The sequence below is a fragment of the Aulonocara stuartgranti genome (assembly GCF_965226115.1).
Source record: "Aulonocara stuartgranti genome assembly, chromosome: 15".
Classification (NCBI taxonomy): Eukaryota; Metazoa; Chordata; class Actinopteri; order Cichliformes; family Cichlidae; genus Aulonocara; species Aulonocara stuartgranti.
In genome coordinates this window covers 29067480-29092812 of record NC_138951.1, presented here as the reverse complement: position 1 = coordinate 29092812, position 25333 = coordinate 29067480, and the positions used below count along the sequence as shown (strand labels likewise).

At 42.1% G+C, this 25333-nt stretch overlaps 2 protein-coding genes across 5 annotated transcripts in view; both read left to right on the top strand.

Moving 5' to 3' along the window:
- tnfrsf21 (tumor necrosis factor receptor superfamily, member 21) overlaps nucleotides 1-25333 on the top strand; it is a gene marked incomplete at its 3' end in the record, with an annotated part of 221673 nt that overhangs the window by 10097 nt on the left and 186243 nt on the right. The window lies entirely within an intron of this gene.
- On the top strand, nucleotides 1599-5853 carry LOC309689741 (piggyBac transposable element-derived protein 4-like; the record flags this gene model as incomplete). The annotated part of the gene is made up of 3 exons (XM_082506362.1): nucleotides 1599-1746; nucleotides 1941-2979; nucleotides 5832-5853. Exons 1-3 carry the CDS (start codon nucleotides 1617-1619, stop codon nucleotides 5851-5853), a joined length of 1191 nt encoding a protein of 396 aa, XP_082362488.1. The 5' UTR covers nucleotides 1599-1616.

The window sequence follows — 25333 nt, the reverse complement described above, 5'->3', positions numbered from 1 at the left end:
AGACTGCGTGTTTTCACAGGATGAATTTGTGGAATTAATGTTTTTGGATCATACTTGATTTTTCAGATTGTTTGGACGCAAAAAACAGATCTGACCAATGAGAACATTTGGTGCGCTCGTAGTTCAAACGTACATTGGTACTGAACATACAACGATATATAAATAGTTAAATATTACTATTTTACATCAGACCCGAGATCAGATAGAATCAGTTAGAACCTGTTGTGGTCCCAACTCTGTCACGAAAAGCTTAAACTGACCCACTGACATCCTAAAATATGCACAAAAGTGTTATAGCTTTAACTCATGGATCAAACCATGAACTTCTCCCTGGTGCTGCCTTCTTGTGAGAATTGGATGAACCATGAATCTCTGTTTTTTTCTTTTTCAGGACCGGCTCATCATCACTTTACATTTTTTCACAGTGCATTTTTCGAGGACAAATTTTTCTAAACACTCAATGCTGCTGATGTTTCTATATGTTACCCAACAAATTTGCATCCAAAATTTCGGGATTCTGTGACATTTTTTCACTAGGTGGCCTTTAGGGTTCAGCTTTAGTAGGGTTAGGGATAGATTGAGAAACGAGAACAAATTCTGTTTGTGTATGCCAACTAAAAAATCCATACTTCAATTGGCATTAATAGCATCCCCAGGCTTCTACCTTTCTACCTTTAAAACCCGGAGAGCAGTCAAATGGTGGAAGTGGAAGCTAAATTGGCTAGTCATTCATATGTATATTAGGTCGTTACCTAGGAATTCTGGAGGGAGGGGAGTGGGGGTGAGTGATTGAGGGGGTGGGGGAGTGGAGTGTTTCAGTTTGCCATCTTAGGGAGAAATCAACACATGTCCTTTGTATGTCCTTTGTTGCTGACATTTATTGATGAAAACTGTACAAAAAACCAACCATTTGTACACATATTTACAAATAATGATAAAAAGTGAGTGAGTACATTTCAACATTTTCAGCAATCACTCACAATCCTGGCACTGCCACGGTATCTGTCGTCTGCATTTACCACATGTGTACCTGTAGCAGTGAACACATCGCACAGTGGCCTGATTTTTTTTGCATCTGTGTACTTGGATTTTAGGTCGCAAGCCACCCAAAACTTGATCCCAAACTTGTCAGGTTTACTTGCAATATACTGCAGGAAACAGCACCGAGTCTTTGATGGGAAAAGCTGTTCATCAACGGTGATATGTAGACCAGGGTTGTAGCACGTGATGCAGTTGGTGACAAATGATCCCCACACACTGGAAATTCCAGCGAACTTATCAGTCTTTGCTCGATCACTGCGGGTGGACTTGTCATCAAAGCGTAGGTGTTGCATGATGTCTTGGAAGCGGTTTCGTGCCATAGTTCCAATTATCTGTGGGTTTCCCAGGTTTGCTGACCAGCAGTCATTTACCGATGGAACCCTGTAAACCCCCCGCAAGATGACAATTGCAATAAATGCCATTAGTTCAGGGAGGTCCATGAACCAATGAACATGCACTGCACTTAGCCTAATCCTTCATTGAAGAATCTTCATTGAAGAATCCTCTCCAAGGAAAGAAAATTCATCGCCCTGAAGAATCCTCTGGTGTACGGACCTCCTCTCCAAGGAAAGAAAATGCAGAGAAGACTCACTACTCAGCAGGCGTTGGAAATGATCCTGACGGAAGTCGACCCTTGTGACTCGGATGGAGAAGACCTAGCAGTTCAGCCGGATTCGGACTCAGAGCTGTCTGATCAGTCTTCCGGTTAGTTTCATTTCATGTTATTTCCTTTTTCATTTCAAACAAGTAAGTGGATGTAGTTAGTAAGTAAGATATTTCAGACATTATTCTGATACAGAGGAGGAGATACTGGAATTATAATTAGTATCTATGCATGCATTTGTGATTTTGTTTGACCTTCCCATTTTGCTCACAATTTGAATTTGTTCACACTGCAGATGAGGAGACTGCTTCTCCACCGAAAAAGAGAGCTTGTTTGGGGACTGAGACAGCGAAAGATGGCACAGTGTGGCGTGAAGAACATGTGGGGACCCGTCTCCCTTTCACCCCAATAGAACCGTACGCTGCAGATGGAGAGCCAACGGCTAAGGCCAGGAGAAGTATCTCGAGTCGCCTTCAGAGCTTCCTGTGTTTCGTCACTCTTGACATGCTTTGTAGCATTCAAGAATGGACTATTCAACATGCACAGCAAACGGAGCATGTTCATTGGTTCATGGACCTCCCTGAACTAATGGCATTTATTGCAATTGTGATCTTGCGGGGGGTTTGCAGGCTTCCATCTGTAAATGACTGCTGGTCAGCAAACCTGGGAAACCCACAGATAATTGGAATTATGGCACGAAACCGCTTCCAAAACATCATGCAACACCTACGCTTTGATGACAAGTCCACCCGCTGTGATCGAGCAAAGACTGACAAGTTTGCTGCAATTTCCAGTGTGTGGGGATCATTTGTCACCAACTGCATCACGTGCTACAACCCTGGTCTACATATCACCATTGATGAACAGCTTTTCCCATCAAAGACTCGGTGCTGTTTCCTGCAGTATATTGCAAGTAAACCTGACAAGTTTGGGATCAAGTTTTGGGTGGCTTGCGACCTAAAATCCAAGTACATTTGCAATGTCTTCCCATATCTTGGCAAGGACCCCAGTCGTCCCACTGGGGAGAGACTTTCTGAAAATGTAGTAATGAGGCTGATGGAACCATTCCTAGACAAGGGCAGAAATGTTACCACGGACAATTTCTTCACATCGCTTTCACTTGCGCAAAAACTTCTTGGACGGAAAACCACCATCCTCGGCACAGTCAACAAGATTCGCAGGGAAATTCCTCAATCCACTAGACAGACAGATCGCAATGAATTCACCACTCAGGTATGCCACTCCACACCGAGCCCTGGAAAAAGGGCCACGTGTCAGGTCAAACACAGATGCAAAAAAAATCAGGCCACTGTGCGATGTGTTCACTGCTACAGGTACATATGTGGTAAATGCAGACGACAGATACCGTGGCAGTGCCAGGATTGTGAGTGATTGCTGAAAATGTTGAAATGTACTCACTCACTTTTTATCATTATTTGTAAATATGTGTACAAATGGTTGGTTTTTTGTACTGTTTTCATCAATAAATGTCAGCAACAAAGGACATACAAAGGACGTGTTGATTTCTCCCTAAGATGGCAAACTGAAACACTCCACTCACAGTTGGTGACAAATGATCCCCACACACTGGAAATTGCAGCAAACTTGTCAGTCTTTGCTCGATCACAGCGGGTGGACTTGTCATCAAAGCGTAGGTGTTGCATGATGTTTTGGAAGCGGTTTCGTGCCATAATTCCAATTATCTGTGGGTTTCCCAGGTTTGCTGACCAGCAGTCATTTAGAGATGGAACCCTGGTAACCCCCCGCAAGATGACAATTGCAATAAATGCCATTAGTTCAGGGAGGTCCATGAACCAATGAACATGCTCCATGCACCACTCAGCAGGCCATTTGTAAATATGTGTACAAATGGTTGTTTTTTTGTACTGTTTTTATCAATAAATCTCAGCAACAAAGGACATACACCCATGTGTGTTGATTTCTCCCTAAGATGGCAAACTGAAACACTCCAAGTTGGTGACTTTTGGAGATTTGTTTCCCTGGATGATTGAGAATGCATCAAGATGAAACACAAAAGGAAGCTCACCGCTTTTAGCAGCTCCCCCACCCCCTCAATCACTCACCCCCACTCCCCTCCCTCCAGAATTCCTAGGTAACGACCTAATATACATATGAATGACTCCAGCATTTGACTGACTGCTCTCCGGCTTTTAAAGGTAGAAACGCAAAATGATGACTCCGCGGGGGTCTAAGGTAGAAAACCAAAATGACTGCTCTCCGGGGGTCTAAGTGTTAAAATATGAAATGACAGATGGCCATCTTTCCCTGAGCTTGCCTAGTTCTGTCGGCGGTTTCTTCCTGTTAAAAGGGAGTTTTTCTTTCCCACTGTTGAAAAGTGCTTGCTCATAGGGGATTGTATGATTGTTGGGAGTCTTTACCCTACAATATAAAACGCTTTGAGGCAAGTGTTGCTGTGATTTGGCACTATTTGAATGTCTAAAAGAGTAACCCATTTTATTAATTTAATAAGACAGACTACAGTCAATCAATAGCAACATAAAAAAACTACATCACTTAATTTATTGACTGCATCCATCAATTTTTTATTTAAATTATTAGATTAGTGCTTACTGATTAGTGCTAATGACATAAAATCATCGGTACTGCTGAATGGCGACCCCAGCTAATGGCATATTTCAGTACTGTTTAACCTCAAACACTCTAAAAAACCCCAAATATTCTTGCAACACTTGAAAACAAACACAATGAGCTCATCAGGCAGTCCTGCCATTATTCACTCATTAGCAATAAACTCAATAAGCATCTACAGGAATAATCATTGCTGCCTATTGTGAGTGATATGTTCAGCGCGACTGAATCCAAACAGAGTCTCTTTCTCCCAGTGAGCAGTGACACGAGGATATGCAGCAACAGGTGCTGGGTAAATGTGTGTGTGTGTTCGCTGGTTAATAAGACCATGTGCAGGTGCAAGCATGTGTGTTTGTGCTCACTGTTTGTTTGCTAGTGTGTGTCTATCCATGCATGTTTGCTTATGTGCATTACTTAAATTTGGATAGTAGTTACAGTCTAATGTTGTCTGCCACAAACATCCTACCCATGTAGTGTATGCACGCACCTTGTTACATAACAGTTTCAAGCACACACACACAAAACACGCACAACATCCTAAACAGTAACTGATTGTTTCTGTCATGACCGACTGTGTGCAGTTAATGAAGTCATTTATTAAAATGAGTCATGTATTTCTATTATGTAAAAAAAATGCGAGGTTGATGCATGGAAAACTTCTCACCGACAGTCCACTTCCTGTTCTGTGGTAATCCTTGTAAGCACTAATCATAAGTCTTGTCACAGGATGTGTTCACGTTGTGTAGCACAGCTGCAGTAGCTTCAGATCACAAGTCTCGAAGACAGTCACTATGCCTCTGACGGGGTGAAAGCGGTCACACGTTGCATATTTTACCTGCATGTTTTTGACCATTGGTGGGATGTGTAAAAGCATTTAAATGTGCTTCTGTCTGTCTGGGGTGGCTGTAGCTCAGGTGGTAGAGCAGGTCAGCTATTAACTGGAAGGTTGGGAGTTCAATTCTTGAGCAAGATACTAACCCCATGTTGCCCTCCGATGCATCCATTGGAGTACGAGTGTTAGATAGTGAGCACTTACAGCTTAGAAAAAGTGAATGAATTAGTTGTATTGAGTGCTCAGACAGAGTAGAAAAGCGCTATATAAGAACCAGTCCATTTTGAACATATTTCAGGTCAGTGGGTTCATTTGGAATTTGTGTAATTTGGAATTTGCCATATTTATTTCAGCATAAATATTTAAGCCTTAATTTAAAGTCTTGCATAGAGCATTGCAAAGTCCAGTACTGTATTGATTTTGGGAAATACATTAGAATGAATAGCTATGACTCAACAGTTTTGCCTCAGCATCCACAAAAGCATTTACTCACAAAGCACTTCTAGTATCCAGTAAATCTTTGAACTTGAACTAGTGCAGCACTCACGGTTAATGGAAACCTTATATGGGATTGTTTTTTCAATAAACCTAAGTTAGGAACCACTGGTTACTAAAAGTAACCAACTGTCAATTTCTAGGGATAAAAAATGTAACTATCGCAGGGACAAAAAATGCAGTTTCTCTACTGGCGAGGAAGTGAGTCAGTCCCTATAGACTCCTATGCTAAAATGCCTGGCTTTTTAGAACAGTGATTAACAGTGATTAGCCTGGTACAAACAATTGTCTTGAGGGCTTTACATATCAAGAACATCACCTTTCAGATGCAAACGTCTTGTGTAACAGATCAAACACCACACCAAAAGCCTTGTGTTTTTGGAAAAATTCATCTTTGTTGAGCATGTTAAGGCAAGGCAAGTTTATTTGTATAGCACAATTCAACAACAAGGTGATTCAAAGTGCTTTACAGAGACATTAGAAACAAAAACAAATAAAAAGCATGATTTAAAATTGATTAAAACAAGCAAACAAACAAACTAATTAACAAACAAACAAAACAGTATATAAAATCAAAACAGATAAAATCAGAACAATAGATAAAATCAGTAGTTAAATGTAAGTTTTGAAATTTAAGCTTAAAAGTGTGGATTTGGTGCTTTATTCAAATGCAGCTGAGAATAGGTGAGTCTTCAACCTGGATTTAAATAAACTGAGTGTTTCAGCTGATCTGAGGCTTTCTGGGAGTTTGTTCCAGATATAAGGAGCATAAAAGCTGAATGCAGCTTCTCCGTGTCTGGTTCTGACTCTGGGAACTGACAGATCCAGACGACCTGAGGGATCTGGAAGGTTCATACTGGGTCAGGAGGTCACTGATGTATTTTGGTCCTAAACCATTCAGAGCTTTATAGACCAGCATCAGAACTTTAAAGTCCATCCTCTGACGGACAGGCAGCCAGTGTAAAGACCTCAGAGCTGGACTGATGTGGTCCACTTTTTTGGTCTTAGTGAGGACGCGAGCAGCAGAGTTCTGAATGAGCTGTAGTTGTCTGACTGATTTTTTTTAGGTAGACCTGTAAAGATGCTGTTACAGTAGTCAAGCCTACTAAAGATGAATGCATGGACTAGTTTTTCCAGGTCCTGTTGGGACATCAGATCTTTTATCCTTGAAATATTCTTGAGGTGATAGTAAGCTGACTTTGTTATTGTCTTAATGTGTTTTTCTAAGTTTAGGTCTGCATCCATCACTACACCCAAATTTCTCGCCTGGTTTGTGGTTTTTAGGTGTATAGATTGAAGTTCTCTGGTGACCTGTAATCGTTTTTCTTTGGCGCCAAAGACTATTACCTCAGTTTTGTTTTTGTTTAGCTGGAGAAAATTGTGGCACAGCCAGTCATTAATTTCCTCAATGCATTTACCAAGAGCCTGTACAGGGCCTTGGTCTCCTGGTGACATTGTGATATATATTTGTGTGTCATCTGCATAGCTGTGGTAGTTTATTTTGTTGTTCTTTATAATCTGTGCCAGTGGGAGCATGTAAATGTTAAACAGAAGGGGTCCCAAGATGGAACCTTAGGGAACTCCACATGTGATACTTGTCTGCTCAGATGTGAAGTTACCTATTGATACAAAGTATTTCCTGTTTTCTAAGTATGTTTTGAACCAGTTTAGTACAGTTCCTGAAAGACCTGCCCAGTTCTCCAGTCGTTTGAGTAATATGTTGTGGTCAACTGTATCAAATACTGCACTGAGATCCAGTAAAACTAGGACTGACATTTTTCCACTGTCTGTATTCAGACATATGTCATTAAACACTTTGGTCAGAGCGGTTTCAGTGCTGTGATTCTGTCTAAAACCTGACTGGAAGGCATCATAGCAGTTATTCTGTTTTAAGAAGTAATTGAGCTGTTGAGAAACTGCTTTTTCAATGATCTTACTTAAAAATGGGAGATTTGAGATCGGCCTGTAGTTGTTCATTTGTGTCTTGTCAAGATTGTCCTTTTTCAGTATAGGTTTTATTACAGCAGTTTTTAGTGGTTCTGGAAACACGCCTGATATTAATTAAAGAAAAGTTGGCGATCTGTAACAGGTCTGACTCCAAAGTCTTTGAGACCTTTTTGAAAAAACTTGTTGGCAGGACATCTAAACAGCAGGAGGAGGAGTTCAGTTGACCTAAGATGTCCTCCAGGTCTTTGCTGTTAATAGGGTGAAACTGTTTCATGGTGTTTAAACAGTTTTTCGGTGGACACAGTACATATTCTGGATCTGCTGTTGATGTACCAATTGCTTGTCTAATTTTTTGGATTTTTTCTGTGAAGAATTTGGCAAAGTCATTGCAGGCCATGGTCAAATGAAGTTCAGCTGCCACTGACACAGGAGGGTTTGTTAGCCTGTCAACTGTAGAAAATAAGACCCGAGCATTATGGCTGTTTTTAGTGATGATGTCAGAGAAGTAGGACCTCCTTGCACTCCTCAGTTGTAAATTATAATTGTGAAGTTTCTCTTTATAGATGTCATAATGAACCTGGAGGTTTGTTTTTCTCCATCTGCGCTCAGCTTTCCTACACTCTCTTTTTTCATTTTTTACCAGTGTGGAGTTTCTCCATGGAGACTTTTTCCTTCCAGAGATAACCTTCACCTTAATGGGAGCAATAGTGTCCATTACATTTAACATTTTAGCATTGAAGCTATTGATGAGCTCATTGACTGACCCTCTGGACAGGTCAGGTGTTAATGGGAAGACCTGGTTAAAAATTGCACTACTGTGTTCAGTTATACACCGTTTTGTGATCACTGTTGTTGATATATTTATGTGGGCTGAGATTTTACTTTCAAAGAAAACACAGTAATGATCAGACACGCCCACATCAGACACAGTAACCTTTGAAATGCTCAGGTCCTTGGATATCAGTAGGTCAAGAGTGTGTCCTCTATTATGTGTGGCCTCTGTTACATGCTGAGTCAGCCCAAAGTTGCCCAGAGTGTTACTCAGGTCTTTAGTCCCTTTGTCCTGAGGGTTGTCCACATGGATGTTAAAATCCCCAACAATAATTACACAGTCGAAATCAACACAGATCACAGACAGCAGTTCACTGAGGTCATTAAAAAAGTCTGTGCAGTATTTGGGAGGCCTGTAAACATTAAGAAACACAACTTTGGATGGGGCCTTCAGCTGTAAAGCCACATATTCAAAAGACTGAAAACTTCCAGGAGATAGCTGCTTACATTGAAATGATTCATTAAATAAGACAGCGATCCCCCCTCCTCTCCTGCTCACCCTGGCCTCACTGATAAAACTGTAGTTAGGAGGGGTCGTCTCGATGAGAACAGCTCCACTGTTACTTTGGTCCAACCAAGTTTCAGTTAAAAACATAAAATCAAGGCTGTGCTCAGTGATTAAATCATTAATTAAAAATGTTTTCCCAGCTACAGATCTAACGTTTAATAAAGCCAACTTAAGTGTTTTAGAGGTATTACTTGTCCCTCGTGTTTGGGAACAGTCTGTGGCACACAAGGTATGTTTACTATGTTTAAAGATCTTTTAGAGTGCAGCTCTCTGTGTTTTGACCAGGCCACATGTCTCCTTCTGTCACCTAAAAGTACAGAGATTTTAAAACCTTCTAGTAAACAGGGTCCCAGCTTCTCCTGGGAAAAGTCACCACTGCCATAATCCTCGCAGCCCGGACCCTCCACACATCACACATCAGACTTCGGAGACAGAGCATGAAGGTGGTAAGGAGGAACTAAGGGGGGCGAGGCTGAGCAATGTGACTTCGATTGCTCTGTTGACGGTGGGGCTCGATGGCGAACCTTTGGCCGCTCTGGTGGGGGGTTTATAGGGGACAAAAAGGGATTGGGCCGGGGGGTAGATCTGAGCCCAGCATTGACCCACTCCATCATCTCCTCAGTGAATTTCAGGTGTGGGGAGGAGGGAGAAAGGGAGGGGGAGGAGGGTGATGGGGGTGATGGCCTGTCAGGGGTTTGGGGGACTGGGGAAGATCGTGGTCCCTGGTCCTGGTCCTGGTCGTTGGTGTTGTTGAGAGAGTTGGAGGCAAATAGGGACCCCTCTTCTTGCCTCAGATGTCTCTCCTTTCTGAGGCTCTTCCCGGGTGGGGGCAGATGGAGCTCCTCCTCAAGGTTTCTGCTGGGCTTTGTCTGTTCTTGGAGTACTGTTTGTTCCTCTTTATGAGATAACTCCTCGTTTATCTCAGCCTTGGCACCAAGCACAGATGGATGACGTATGGAATAAAACAAGTTGGAGGTGAACAGTTTCACCCCTGACTTGTTAAAATTAAATCCATTTGCTTTAAACAGATGCCTGCGTTCCCAAAAAATAAAGTTGTTGATGAGAGTGGTCAGTACATGCTGATATAAGCCATTTATTCAGTGTAAATAACCTGCTGAATCTCTCGTCTCCTCCTCTGACGGGTGGTACAGGTCCACTGATGAATACAGCTGCATTCAGAGAGTTTACAGTATTTAGTAATCCAGTAAAGTCCCGTTTCAGAACCTCCGACTGTTGTTTGGACACATCGTTTGACCCTGTATGCAGAACAATGTTTGTCACAGTTGGATATTCATCTGCAATTTGAAGAATTCTCTCCTTCAGGTTGTTGACCATATCGTTAGGAAAGCAGAGGACTTTAGTGTTCTTACCGCACATCCTTTGTACATCTTTACGGCAGAGTCACCCACAATCAGAGTTTCAGGCCTAGCCTTTAGCTTTCCCTGTGGTCTTTTACTTTTCAACAGATTTTCGGACCTTACTTTGCTGCTTTTAGATGGATGGTTGTCCGATATAGATCCAGGGTCCTTTGATAGTGGAGCAAATCTGTTCTGCAGTTTCACATTCAGTTGTTTTGGAGGTTTGTTGTTAACCTTCCTATTCACGGTTGTCCAGTCCTGTTTCCTCTCGTATACAGGGGTAGAAGAGCTTCTCTGTCTCGTAGGAAGTGAAGGCCCGTCGGTTTCAGAGATTTCAGCTCGCTGTGCTCTGCCCGTGATACGTCCTCCCCCTTCCAGGAGACATGATTTATGTCTTGGTTTTGCACCAAGACAGTCCAAGGGGGGATTATCACTTGAGGATTTATAATAATGCACAGAGTCTACTTTCTTGGTCATGTTATCTGTGCTCCTTAGCTGTGTACTAGCTTGCTCATCGCCATTGTTTTGAATCAAAGGCAAGGTTGTTTCATTTCCACACAGTCCATTTACCTCCACGTTTACTTCTAAGCGATGAATTTTTGTCTCCAGGGCCCTATTTCAGGAAGCCGGTTTAGTGCAAACTCTCAGTAAGTATACCCTGAGTTAACGAAAACTCTGGGTTTTCAGTTTCACAAAGCGAGTTTAGATTAATTCTGAGTGAGTTACTATGACGACACACTCCGTGAAGCTAACCTGCTCCCTAGCAGGTTTACTTCAACTAACCCTGACCTTCTCCGCCTCTTTGTCGGAAACCTGACTGTAGGAAGTGTCAGACATGGCGTGTCCCTTCCTTGAAGAGCCAGTAGATGGTGAAGCCCAAATTCTCCGCAGAGCTCTCCGCCGGGAGAGAGTGATTAGAGCGCGTTTGGACATTTTATCATTTCCTGATGATTTCCTGTGTGAACGTTACCGTTTTTCAGCACAATCTATAATTTATTTGAATAACATCCTCAGGCCTAATATTGCTCATGTGACACATCGCGGACATTCTCTCAGTTCTGTACATATTATTTGTATTGCACTTCGTTTGTGGTGTTCCCCGGTCATAGACCCACAAGATTTATCAAAGAGGGATGCCACAAAATTGCAGGTATCAGGATGAACGAAACTTAATTCATGATGTGGTGATACTTGAACTACTACTTAAATTTTACATTTATTTTCAGGGTTCCCAGGCGTGATTGGCTGTACAGATGGCACTCACATTCCAATCATTGCTCCTTCAGTAAATGAAGGAGACTATGTGAACAGGTAGTCTTTCCACAGCATTAATGTACAGGTACATAGTTCCCTGTAGCATTTCAAACTAACAAATTATTTCATTATAGTAATGGATGCTAATTTGTGTTCTCTGCACTGTGAAGAACATATGTGATGCTGCCAACATTATCACAAATGTGGAAGCCAACTGCTCAGCCTCTGTGAGTGGTGGTGGTGGAGGACCCCCACCTGTTTTTCGGGCCTCCGCTTTTTTTTCTGTTGGCTATAACGGGTCACATTTGAGCATACAGAGTAAGCAAATATGTACTTGTAATGTGCTCAGATAATTTCAGTAAGTGCTTACAGAGGGGAAATTAATGTAGCCTCTAACTGCAATTGATTTACATAGGACAAACATATGAGGTGCCGTAAGGGACATTATTACTGAAACGCTCTCACACACACAACTGAAACGCTCTCACACACACTACTGAAACGCTCTCACGCACACTACTGAAACGCTCTCACGCACACTACTGAAATGCTCTCACGCATACAACTGAAACGCTCTCACACACACAACTGAAACGCTCTCACACACACTACTGAAACGCTCTCACACACACTACTGAAATTTTAGCTCTCACACTACTGAAACGCTCTCACACACACTACTGAAACGCTCTCACACACACTACTGAAACGCTCTCACACACACTACTGAAATTTTAGCTCTCACACACACAACTGAAACGCTCTCACACACACTATTGAAACGCTCTCACACACACTACTGAAATTTTAGCTCTCACACACACTGCTGAAACGCTCTCACACACACAACTGAAACGCTCTCACACACACTACTGAAACGCTCTCACACACACTACTGAAACGCTCTCACACACACTACTGAAATTTTAGCTCTCACACACACAACTGAAATTTTAGCTCTCACACACACAACTGAAACGCTCTCACACACACAACTGAAACGCTCTCACACACACTACTGAAATTTTAGCTCTCACACACACAACTGAAACGCTCTCTCACACACAACTGAAATGCTCTCACACACACAACTGAAACGCTCTCACACACACTACTGAAACGCTCTCACACACACTACTGAAATTTTAGCTCTCACACACACAACTGAAACGCTCTCACACACACAACTGAAACGCTCTCACACACACTACTGAAACGCTCTCACACACACTACTGAAATTTTAGCTCTCACACACACAACTGAAACGCTCTCACACACACTACTGAAACGCTCACACACACTACTGAAATTTTAGCTCTCACACACACTACTGAAACGCTCTCACACACACAACTGAAACGCTCTCACACACACAACTGAAACGCTCTCACACACACTACTGAAACGCTCTCACACACACTACTGAAACGCTCTCACACACACTACTGAAATTTTAGCTCTCACACACACAACTGAAACGCTCTCACACACACAACTGAAACGCTCTCACACACACTACTGAAACGCTCTCACACACACTACTGAAACGCTCTCACACACACTACTGAAATTTTAGCTCTCACACACACTACTGAAACGCTCTCACACACACTACTGACAAACCAAGTCATTTCAGTTGAACAGGAAGGCATTTCAGTTGAACAGGAAGGTGTTTCAGTTGAACAGGAAGGCATTTCAGTTGAACAGGAAGGCATTTCAGTTAAACAGGAAGGCGTTTCAGTTAAACAGGAAGGCGTTTCAGTTGAACAGGAAGGCATTTTAGTTAAACAGGAAGTTAATTCTTGACAAGGAAACTGAAGGAAAAAGTGTTAGATTTCAAACAAACCACTACACAGATGTCTACTCAGCAACCTGTTAGTTAGGGGTGGGTTTTTATAATCGATTTATTGATTAAAATCGATTCTGGCTTGGATAACGTGAAATCGATTCATTAAAATCCTGAATCGATTCTTTTTTTCTTTTTTTTTTTTTCCGCCTGTCCCATTTGGTTCTTTAGCCATCAGAATTGTTGTCTGAAGACCAACAAGGATACCCAATGGATTTACTTTGCCAAATGGATCATCGTGGCATTGCCGTATTGGTCCATTTGGTCGATCTTTGTTTTTATTATTTATTATATTTTATTTCCAGATGTTACAGACGGGACAGACATGAGTGAGAGATAGGAAAGGGAGAAAGAAAGAGGAAGGAAAGGAAAAACAGAAGGGGAGAGGGACAGTGAGAAAGGGGGGGAGAAAAAAAAATAAAAATCTCCTGGATCACCTGTTGAGAGAAGAATAGAAAACAAGCAAAAAAAGACAACAAAAAAAAAGAAACAAAGCAACATACTAAACACAACACCATCGCATTAATCTAGCTAAGTGTAAACAGCAGTAAATACTAAATATTCAATGTTGTTGTGCAGCACGCAGGACAGATGTGCTTCGAAGTAGCAGCCAAGAAAGGTGTAATTTGGGTCTACGAGCAGTGAACACCCGTGTGCATACCTGTGTGGATCAGCGCGCTTGTATTCGCCGGCCGCCAGCTGTGCCTGAGTGACCGAGCCCCAGGCCGAGAGGCCGGGGGCACCCCACCCCCGAAGGGGCCCGAGCGAGCCCCAGGCTCCAGGCCCCGATAAGCGGCCGCCAAGGAGTGAGCCGGTGTGTACCTGGACGCCCACCCCCAGACACAAAGAACCACCAACGCACCGACACCTGAGGGAGTCCGCCACCGGCAGGGGAAGTGGTGGTAGGTGGAGATAGGCCTCCAAACCTTGGAGGGCCTGAGGTGTCCCCAGAGAGGTGGCGTCTGATACCCAACCTGACATATAGACACAGACATACAGGCACACACAGACACAAACATCCATTCCCCCCCTCATGCTCTCATATGCACTCACTCCACACTCAACCAACGTGGAGACAGACATAAAGAGACGCTGTACACACGATCACACTCCCCAAGCGTACTCTACAAACCGGGTCTAGGTACCCTTGCCCCTGGAGGGGGGAACTGCACCCAGACCCAGGTGGTGTTACCCTTTTCCCTGCGGTGGGGAGAGGCAGACCACCCCGACTCCGTAGCAGCAGGGAGGCCCCACACCCCAGACCGCAGTCGGACGGCCAACTCCACCTAGCCCTCCCGCTCCAGCAGGCCGCAGAGAATGGGGGTGGGAGAAGACTCCAAACCTCCCTCCACCCGCTCATTGTAGTGTTGATGCATGTGTGTTCTAAGGTGCAATTAAAACCCAGGAGGGCACGGAGCTACCTGCCAAGGAGCAGCAGGTAAGCGCATAGTCCCTCCTGATAGCCCTCAATGTCTAAGTGTATTTAAAATTGAGAGGTGGGCAACGACGCCAGGGGTGAGGTGTACACCCTGATGGTAATTTGGACTCCGTGATTGTGCCCACCCCCAAGATCCTATATGTATGTGTAATGAGAGTGTGAATAATGTGAATGTCTAAGTTGTGGGATAAAATTGAGGCAGAGGCAGCCAGCAGGGGACGGGGGGGGGTAGCCTCCTCTGCACCCTGGTGACATACCCCTACTCCAAGGCCCTGCATGTGTGGGTGGTTGTGGTGGAGCGGGAAGAGAGAGGCAGCTGGAGATGGGGAGGGAAGGAAGGGAGGGGCAGGTAACCCCTCCCTGGGGCCAGCTCCCCCGCTGACCCCAGTAGGCACTCCCACACTCCGCGACCCGCCAGGGAAAGAGGGCCCAGGCCCATCCAGACCGGGGCCCAGTGCAGCAGCGCCTCCCGGCCCCACACAGCCCGGGACAGTCCACCCAACCCCACCACAGAGAAAACTGCACCCACCCCACCATCCACTCATCTTCCAGACTACATAAGACAGTAAACGCCCAGGCTGAGATCTTCCTCCACCTCTCCTGTATCTCCCCCTCATGCAGAGAGAGTTCCTGAAGAGAGGAAAGCTCCTGCAAGATGTGACCATCTCCCCCACCAGTTGAAGAGCCCCCCAGGTGGTTCGACGCACCGGCGGCACCCTGCTCCAGGGCCGGGCCCCCATGCACCCACCCGCCCACAACCCCGGCAACACACCAACCAGGATCCAAGCCCCCGGGCCCGGCCCGGGCCCCAGCCCAGAGACGGAGCGCCCCCAGAACCTCACGCCCATCCCGGACCCACCCAGGGCCAGCCAGGCTACCAGGTCAGTAACCCACGTCCGTCAGCGCAGACCCTCCCCTAGCCCCACTGCACGCAGCTGCGAGGAAACAGTCACCTGAGAGCCAACAGAGCCCCCAACCGGACATGACCGCTACCCCGGGTTGAGCCCCCCAAGGAAGATGCCTCCGGGGAACCCCCCGACGCCCTAAGCCTGTCCCTACCCCCACACCAATCACAACAGTGAAAGTGGGACCAAATTATGACCCCCCACCCCCACTAGGTGATGGAGCTGATAAAAGGAGTCCAGAGCAGTTGATCTGATGTGGTGGCAGAGGCTGTATCAAGACTAATGTAATCTAATAGATAATTTCTATATTGGTTAGAATTAAGATTATTTTTATTTTTCCAGTTCATGAGGACTGTTTTCTTGGCTATGCATAGGGCAGTGAAAATCATATGGGCTATATTCTTTTCTGAAGTGACATTATCTAAGCTGCCCAGTAAACACACTAAGGGGGAGGTTGGAATGTTACATTTCAGACACTTTGATAAGTCTTCACATATCTCGCGCCAAAACTTTTGCACTGGTGGACAGAACCAAAGAGCGTGGATGTAATTGTCTGGTGTATTGCCTTGACAGTGTGAGCAGTTGTTGGAAGATGTAAAGCCCATCTTGAACATCCGATGACCTGTATAGTGCACTCTATGTAGTATTTTGTATTGTATTAATTGCAGACTGGGATTTTTAATTAATTTAAAGGTTTTTAAGCAAATCTGAGACCAGAAGTTTTGGTCTAAGCTGACTGATAAATCTGCTTCCCACTTTGCAATAGGAAGGGATATTGATTCATCTAATTTAGAAAGTGTTCTGTATATTTTAGATAATAATTTGGGGGATTTAAGAGTAAGAAAATGTGCCGCACTTAGTGGTGTTTGTAATTCAACTTGACTGAGGTTAAATTTCTTTTTTACTATGGATTTAATTTGTTGATATTCTAAAAATCTTGTCTTGTTGATCCCATATTGTGCAACTAGTCTGTCAAATGGAATAAATTCTGTTCCCTCTAATATATGTTCTAAGTATTTAATTCCTTTACAACTCCATTCTGGGAAATTAATCATATTATTGTTTTGTAATATGTCAGGGTTATTCCAGATAGGTGTACGTTTGCATGGGATTAATGAAGACTCCGTTATTTTTAGAAACTCCCACCATGCTGTCAGAGAAAAGCTGATGTTGATACTTTTAAAGCATTCATGTCTTTTGATGTTTGAGCTAATAAATGGTAGGTCTGAAATCTCTAGATCCTTGCATAGTGCCTGTTCAACATCTAGCCAGGGCTCAACTAAGAAGGTATGTTTTGACCATTCTGAGATGAACTGAAGCCTGTTGGCTAAGAAGTATTGGTGAAAATTAGGCAGATCTAATCCTCCTCTATCCTTGGTTCTTTGTAGCGTTTTTAAGCTGATACGCGGGGGTTTATCTTTCCAAAGGAATTTGCAAATATATGAATCCAGAGATCTGAACCAATCTTGTGATGGTTTGTTAGGGATCATCAAAAATAAGTAATTTATTTTTGGCAAGATCATCATTTTTATAGTGGCGACCCTTCCCATGAGTGATATGGGTAAAGATTTCCATCTAGTCAGATCGCCTTCTACTTTCTTTAGAAGTGGGATGTGGTTTAATTTAGTTAAGTCTGAAAGCTTAGGAGAGACATTAATACCTAAATATTTAATATTTCCGGATTGCAGTGGGGCAGAGGAAGAATTATGGAAGGAGCAGTTAATGGTGAGAACTGTAGATTTTGGCCAGTTAATTGAATAATCTGAAACTCTTGAAAACCAGTTTATTAAAGTAATTACCTCAGAGAGGTTGGTTTGTGTGTTTTGCAGAAAAAGCAACACATCATCCGCATAGAGACTGATTTTATGTTCTATGTTCTTACATTTTATGCCCTTAATTGTTGTAGCCTGTCTAAATGCTGCTGCTAGAGGTTCGATAAAAATTGCAAAAAGTGAAGGGGAGAGTGGGCATCCCTGTCTGGTGCCCCTCAGGAGATAGAAGCTGGAGGATGTCTGGTCATTTGTTCTGATACGAGCTTTTGGGGAATCGTATAGTATTCTTATCCAGTTTATGAAAGAGTTTCCAAAACCAAATTTGTGTAAAGTTGCGAATAAAAATTTCCAGTTAACTCTGTCAAATGCTTTTTCTGCATCTAGAGATAATATTATGGTTTCGATGTTTTTATCGTATGAGTAGTCTATTAAATTAAGTAATCTACGAGTGTTTGTTGAGGAGTGCCGACCTTTTATGAAACCAGTTTGGTCAGGATGAATTAAGAGGGGGGTCATTTTCTCTAATCTCTTTGAGAGAGCTTTGCAGATTATTTTAAGGTCTACATTTAAAAGAGAAATTGGACGATAGCTTGAGGGAAATAAAGGGTCTTTGCCTGGTTTTAGCAGGAGACTAATGTTGGCAGAATTCATATTTGGTGGTAGTCTGCCATTTTCCTCGATTTCCTGCAACATGCCGTGGAATACTGGTGCCAAAATTATCCAGAATTCTTTGTAGAATTCTGCAGGGAAGCCGTCTGGACCTGGAGCCTTATTATTGGGAATACTTATCAGGGCTTCCTGGAGTTCACTTGGCGTCAGTGGCGAATCCAGTTCCATTGCTTGACTATCTAGTAATTTTGGAAGAGTTACGTTGTCAAGAAACAGATCAATTTCATTTTTAGATGGGTTTATTTGTGGTGAGTATAAAGTTTCATAGAAATCCCTAAAAATGTTGTTTATTCTTCCAGGATCATATATTATGTTCCCCGATAAATCTTTAGCAGCACATATAGTTGTTTTTTCTTTATTTATTTTTAGCTGGTTAGCTAGAAATCGACCTGATTTGTTACTGTGTTCAAAATTCTGCAAGCGAAGTCTTTGTATAAGGAATTGTGTTTTTTTATTAATAATTTCATTTAATTCTAGTTTTGTTTTGCATATTTTGTTCAATGTTTCCTGATCTTGGTCGCACGCGTAGGCTTCTTCTAGTGATTTGATGTTTTTTTCTAATTCCTGTATATTTTTGTTTTCTTCTTTCTTTTTGTGTGATGAGAAAGAAATTATTTTACCTCTCATCACAGCTTTCCCTGCTTCCCATAGAACAGAAGCAGATATTCCGGGAGTGTCATTAAAGTCTAAATATGAAGTCCATTCCTTTTTAAAATATTTAATAAAGTCTTCATCTTTAAGTAGTGATATATTAAATCTCCAGTTTTTTCTTGGCGTAGTGTTATTCTTGTGCATTAGTGTTAAAGATACAGGAGCATGATCGCTGACAGCTATAGGATGAATCTCAGTGTCTGAAATGTCACACAGCAGTGAGCTGCTGACCAAAAAATAATCCAGACGAGAGTAAGAGTGATGAACATGCGAGAAAAAAGTATATTCCTTACTGGTGGGGTGAAGAGAGCGCCATGCATCGCAAAGACCAAAGTCGCTCATATACTGTTTGATTATATTTGTGGACTGCCAATTGCGCTGAGTTCCTGTTGTGTTGAGCCTATCCATGTCTTCATTTAGTCCAAGGTTGAGGTCACCGCCAAGAATGAGTGTGCAATCAAGGTGTTCAGAGAGTGCACTAAAAAATCCGTGGAAGAATGAGGGTTCATCAACATTTGGACCGTATATACTTACAATACATAGTTTTTTGTTCAATATTGATAGTTTAATAATTAGAAATCTACCCTCTGGATCTATAACTGTATCGAGTACTGTAAAATTAACATTTTTATGTATTAAAATTGCTACTCCCCGTTGTCTAGAATTATAACTGCAAACACGTTAGGAAACTCAGGTGTTTTAAGTTCGTTTAAACCTGTGACAGGTCTGTGAGTTTCTTGTAATAAAACAACATCTGCCTGTAGTTTTTTAAGCTGGTTAAATATCTTTAACCTCTTTCCTCTGGAGCCAGCTCCATTTACATTCCATGTGACAAACCTCAGCATGCCCATAATTGTGTGTGTATGTCTAATGAAGTATGCTGGGTGTTTCGTTTAGACAGGTGGAGAGAATGTGGAAACATCCCTTGTTTGTAAATAGAAAGAGAAAAAGAAGTGTGGTGAGAGGCTCCATAAGTCTGACTATGTGTGTGAATATTCACTAATATGAACAAGCGTGGCTTGCTTATGTGTCCTGCAAGTCTGTGCGTGCTGTGAGGCTGTTGTGAATGTGCTGCCGTTGAGCTGATGTGTTTGCGTGATCGTGGTGTGAAAATATGGAGAAATAGAGGGTGTTGTTTGTAGGTGAGTGGGGAAGTAGGTGATCACAGCAGTGAAAGACAAGAGAAAGAAAGAAACCACATGAACTGTGAGCAACAACAACAAAAAAGAAACGAAACGGAAACATTCCAATTAAAGCAATGACGGAGGGTGATGGTGTTATATCTGCTATGACATCATATTGATATTACTAGGTTAAACCCATGTTAAAAGAGAAAGTGTGAATGAATAAGAAAAGAGTGTAGCGGGTTCTTATCTGGAGTGCAGTCAATATAACCACGGTGTGGTGCCGGGGTCGCGGTAGAGCTGTCCGTCCACGTAGAGCCGGTCCACGGCGATGACAGCACGGGAGCCTTTCTGGATGAAGCTACGTCGAACTGGGAACAGGACCTTGCGTCGTTCCAGGATCTCTTTGGGGAACTGGTCGTTCACGCTGAAGTCTGTTCCTTTCAGCTCTCTGCCGCGACTCTTCACCTGTTCCTTCTGTTTGAATTGACCGAATTTGGCCACAATAGGCCGTGGTCTCCCGGTCCGCGACCGCACGCCCCCCAAGCGATGTACTCTATCGAAGTTGATGTTCTTTACGGTGTCCTCCGGCAGCTTCAGGTGGATTTTAATGAAGCTTTTCACCGTTGCCTCTGCGTCCTCTCCGGCAGTTTCTGGAATACCAGAAAACACAAGATTATCTCTCATGCTACGGGCTTGTAGATCGATAACGGACTCTTTTATTTTTTTATTTTCAATGTTTAGCTGGGTCACGTTATCGGTGAGAGATTTGACCGACTCCCGTAGCGTGGCATTTTCAGCGGCAAGCGTTTCCACCTGCTGCTGGCTGAATTCCAGGGATTCTCTCAGAGATTTAAATTCCCGGTGTAAAATCTCCACCAGGGACAGCCTCGCATCGAAACTGGACAATCGCTTGTCGATTGACTCCAGGATGTCTGCGATGTCTTTGCCGGCAGGCGATGTTGTACCGGGGGAGTCTGCCGGGCGACATCTCTTCGATGACGGCGTCTCAATTTTGGCCGGGGAAGATGCACTCTGGGCCTTATTCATTACTAAATCTTGAAAACAGCGGTCGATGTAATCTTGGAGAGCGTCTAAACTCTCCCTGTTGTCCTCCAGGGTGTTAGAGATGATAAAACAGATGTTGTTAGTTATATGACAGTTGATTAGTATATTTGGTAATACTGAAGCTTGAAAAACCTTTGTTAAACTCTATGCTACCATTTGCTTTTTCTCCGCCAAAATCTCCGGCGTCTGACGTCACCTACAACATGGGTCGCTTACCTTGTCCGTCACTTCCGTCACTTACCTTCTTCCGTCGAATCGATTTTTTAATATAAATTTATTTTACCCGAAATGCCAGAATCTCTGGTGAAACCTCACAAAATTTCAACAACCACCAAACAGCTAAGACAGTAAATGAGAGCAGGTACACGGCTTCTGCACAAAGACGTAAACACACAGCGCGGACCTGCGGATCAGAATCAGTGAGATGTCGCCTTTCTCACCCGACAGCACGGACTGAAAAGCCGACAGCTCGCTGACTCTGATCTGTCGGCAGGTCCGCGCTTTGTTTTCACGCCGTTTTTGCGCCGATTCTAAAGCTGTTAGTTTTATCTCTCTCCAAACAATATTGACTGAACCAGCAGCAAAAGAAGATCCAAACTGCGCTTCACATAAACATCGTCATGAATTCACTCACTGTTTTGCTTCCACCACGATAAAATCGCACGTCATGCACAGCCCTCTCTTTCTCTCTCTCTGTACTTCAAGAACAGTTTCCCGTCTAAAAATCTGTTTTCTGTATTATTCGCTTGCTTGTTTATGCACAAGTCTACTGTTGTTTACAGCGCAGTCGGCCGCTGTTTTTTTTTTTTTCATTTTACATACTTCCGAAAAGAAAACCTAATTTCTGCCGTTCAATACTGAATAAATTTAAACTTTTTAAAATTATGCAAAATGCAAAACGTTAGCCGTGTCTCTAATAAAACCGCTGTAACGTCAGAGGTAATGTTCATATGTTGATTAATGGTTTTCTTTCGTTTTTGATGTACTGCAGAATATTTTTTATAAAATCCCAGGCCAGGAAAACCACCTTCATGTTTTTATGTGTTTTATCTTCAGCTACTTTGACACAAAGGCATCTGCTGTGATGCTCACACCTTTGATAAAGTCTTGCGTGTGTCAGCTTCCTTTTTTTAAATACAAAAATATGTAAATGTACTGATCTGAATTATAATATTTCTGACTGTCAAAATTCCCCATAATCAAATCGAATTGAATTGAATCGAATCGTGGAACAAATCGATTCTGGACCTTAGTGAGACAGCTGCATTACTTAACAATATATTAGCCTCAGCATAAGTCAAAATCTAGAATAGCGGGAGACGTACATTATCCTGGTTATTTTTTTGGCATATGTGCTTTTTGTCTTTTTTAGCAAAGAAAAATATCTTAAAATCATCAATAAAACCAGGGAGAGAAGGCTTAGCATTCCTCCATTTAGCACAATGGATATGATATTTCAACCCGTTCTCACTCCCAAAGCGTAACATTTTACGCTAGGTGACAAATCGTCACCATATTACGTTTTCGGCTACCCACCACGTTCCTAAATGACGACCTCGGAAAAAGAGGAAATATGAGAACCGTCTGGACTGAACCTACACATGTTCGCTCTTATTCTTCAAATCGCTTAGAAACACGCTATTTAACATCATTAAAGTCCTGGTTAAGGTCAGGAATAAGGTTATGGTCAGGGCTAGGGATAAGGTTAGGTTTAGGGCTGGAATACAGGGCTGGAACGTCTACTCCCGCGGGAGCGTCATTGCACTGGATTCCAGCCATAACCCGCCGCGTACCATAAGAACTCCGAAGGTGTCCTTTCGCGTTCCTCAGGAACGCCGCGGGACGTGACAAAACGTCGACATGTTACGCCTCGGGAGTGAGAACGCTCTGGATATTTACTCAAAAGTATGATGATGCACAGCAAATTCAAAAGTGTTAAATGTTTTGGTGTTAATAGTCTTCTTGCAAAAGTATAGTTAATTTTACTCTAACCAGAGTCACATTCTTTTAATGTAACTCTGAGGTGTAAAATGATAGTAGTTAAAATCGAGTGTTAAAAATGAGTGTTTCTCTGTCAAATCTGGAGGTGTTACAATGGAAACATTAACTCTTGACCTCTTAACTCTGAACTCCTACAGGGGCTATGACACCAATAGTGTAAATTCACAGACTCCGCCCCCAGCACGGCTCCAATCGAAGCTGAAGTGAAGCCGTTTCAGAACATTTTGCTCTACATATTTGAGTTGTTTGCCATGCTTGGTAAGTCATTTTTTCAAAGATTGTTTCAATTATTATTATGAGCTTTTACTTCTGTGGCTCTTTGGAGTTGAGACAAAGCTGTGTGAAAGACATTAGCCATGTTGCTCGGTGATAGCATAATATTCTGTCTTAGCTAGCTGAAAGGTATTGTTTGCGGGCAAATACCACAGCCTTGAAAAAAAGCTTGCATGTGAATTTTCAGTCAAACTTTTGGTCAAATACACCTAAAACAATGTCTGGAATGTGAAATGTTGGTATAATGGTGCTACTTGAAGCCTGAAAACGATCGCCCATAAAAAAAAACAAAAAAAAAACACGAGCAAACAGCAGTAGCAGGCGTCCTGACTCGATTCTACGTTAGCATAGATCCCTCCAGAGTTTTGTGCACACGGTTTAGGTAAAAATGAAAAAGGTTGAGGTTTTACATTTAGTTCAGTATTACCTGTTGCCTGTGTCTTTGTCTTTTGGGAAAATACTTTACACAAGTAATGGCTCAAAGAGGATTCCTTTTTTTTTTTTTTTTACTGTGCTGCAATTGTTTACTGGATTATTTGTGCCATTAATTAGTGTCAACTAATTTTTATTCAATCTCCGCACAGGATATGCTTGTGAAGATGGAATATGGGGGAGAGCAGAAGTGCGTTGAAGTTCCACAAAGGGATGAATGAAGGACATGCATATTGTATTGAAGAAATAAGTGATGAGAATGCTGTTATTTGCATTTACTATGTCAGACCTTTTGATAAACAAAATTCTAATGAAAGTGAGAACATGTATACTGTTACATCTTTCAGAAATGTTTTGAAATTGTGGTGCACAGTTCAGAATAAATGTTTTTCAAAAACCATTGCATCTTTTTAGTAAATGTTTATTTCCAAAAGAAATTTCTAGACGTTCAGAACAGTAAAATTCCCGCTTTTTAGAATGAATTAGAAGATAACTCTTACGTAGTTAAACTAAAATACTCTTTGAGAGTTAATATATAAACTCTTAACACCAAGTGTTAAATTATCAACTCCAGACAGATTTGGTGTTTAACACTAAATCAGAGTTAAATTAACACTCTCTGGTGTGGACCCATATAGACACTTTAATAGTGTTGAAATCAAATCCGACAGTGTTAATTTGGACATGCTGGATTTGCTGTGTGTTAATAATGTCTGAGACATCCAATGCTAGATGATCCATAGAAAAAAAATTATGATGTAATTCAAACAGTGGCACATCATTAATATTTAGGGAAATCCAATTTTTTAAGTTGCACCAAATACATTGTGTGATAGGGCATAGGAAAAAAAAAGATGTTCTAGGGTTTCATTTTCATCAGTACAAAAAGAACACTGATCCACCTCAAAGCCAAATCTCTTTTTTTAGAAATTCTGCCACAGTATTAGTTTTGTTTAAAGTGTGTTTCTTTAACTTTAGGTAGAATAGGCTATTTCATAAATTTTTAGTATGCTTTATCCAGTGTATATGAAATAACTAAATTAGAACCATGCCATGTAACCATTCTGTTGTAACTATGAAATATTTTGTCTTTGAAGAAACTACTAACAAATTTCTTATTGCATTTTTATCAAACAGCTGACATTGCCCTAGCAATAAATTTGGGAGCACTGATGAGAAATTATTGTATATCATAAAAATTTTAATCAAATGAAGCAGAGGCAGTGGGACCAGTTCACAAAATTTGTTATATTCTCTTTGAGAACAGTTTAGACAATATTTTTCTGAAAAGTCTGTGTAACTTAGAATGACACCGTTATCATCCAACAAATCTGTTATGAATATAATATTTTTGTTCAAACCAGTCACTCTTGAAAATTGATTTTTGATTAAGTGTTATTACCCTATTATTCCATAAGGTTGAATTATGGGGAGAAGTTGTGGGTAAATCTCATTTTCCCAAAAATGCAACGTCTGTTTTGGAAAGTTTGATATCTTTATGGGGATTTTATTTGCCGCAAAATCACATTTCAAAATAAAGTCTAATCCTGTATACTATTTTATTAAACAAGAATCATGGGATGTGGAGCTAAGTAGAGTCTGGCTGTGACAGACAAGATTTTAACCATTTAATTCTAAGGGTGCCAACCATAAATTCCAATTCTGGAGTTTTG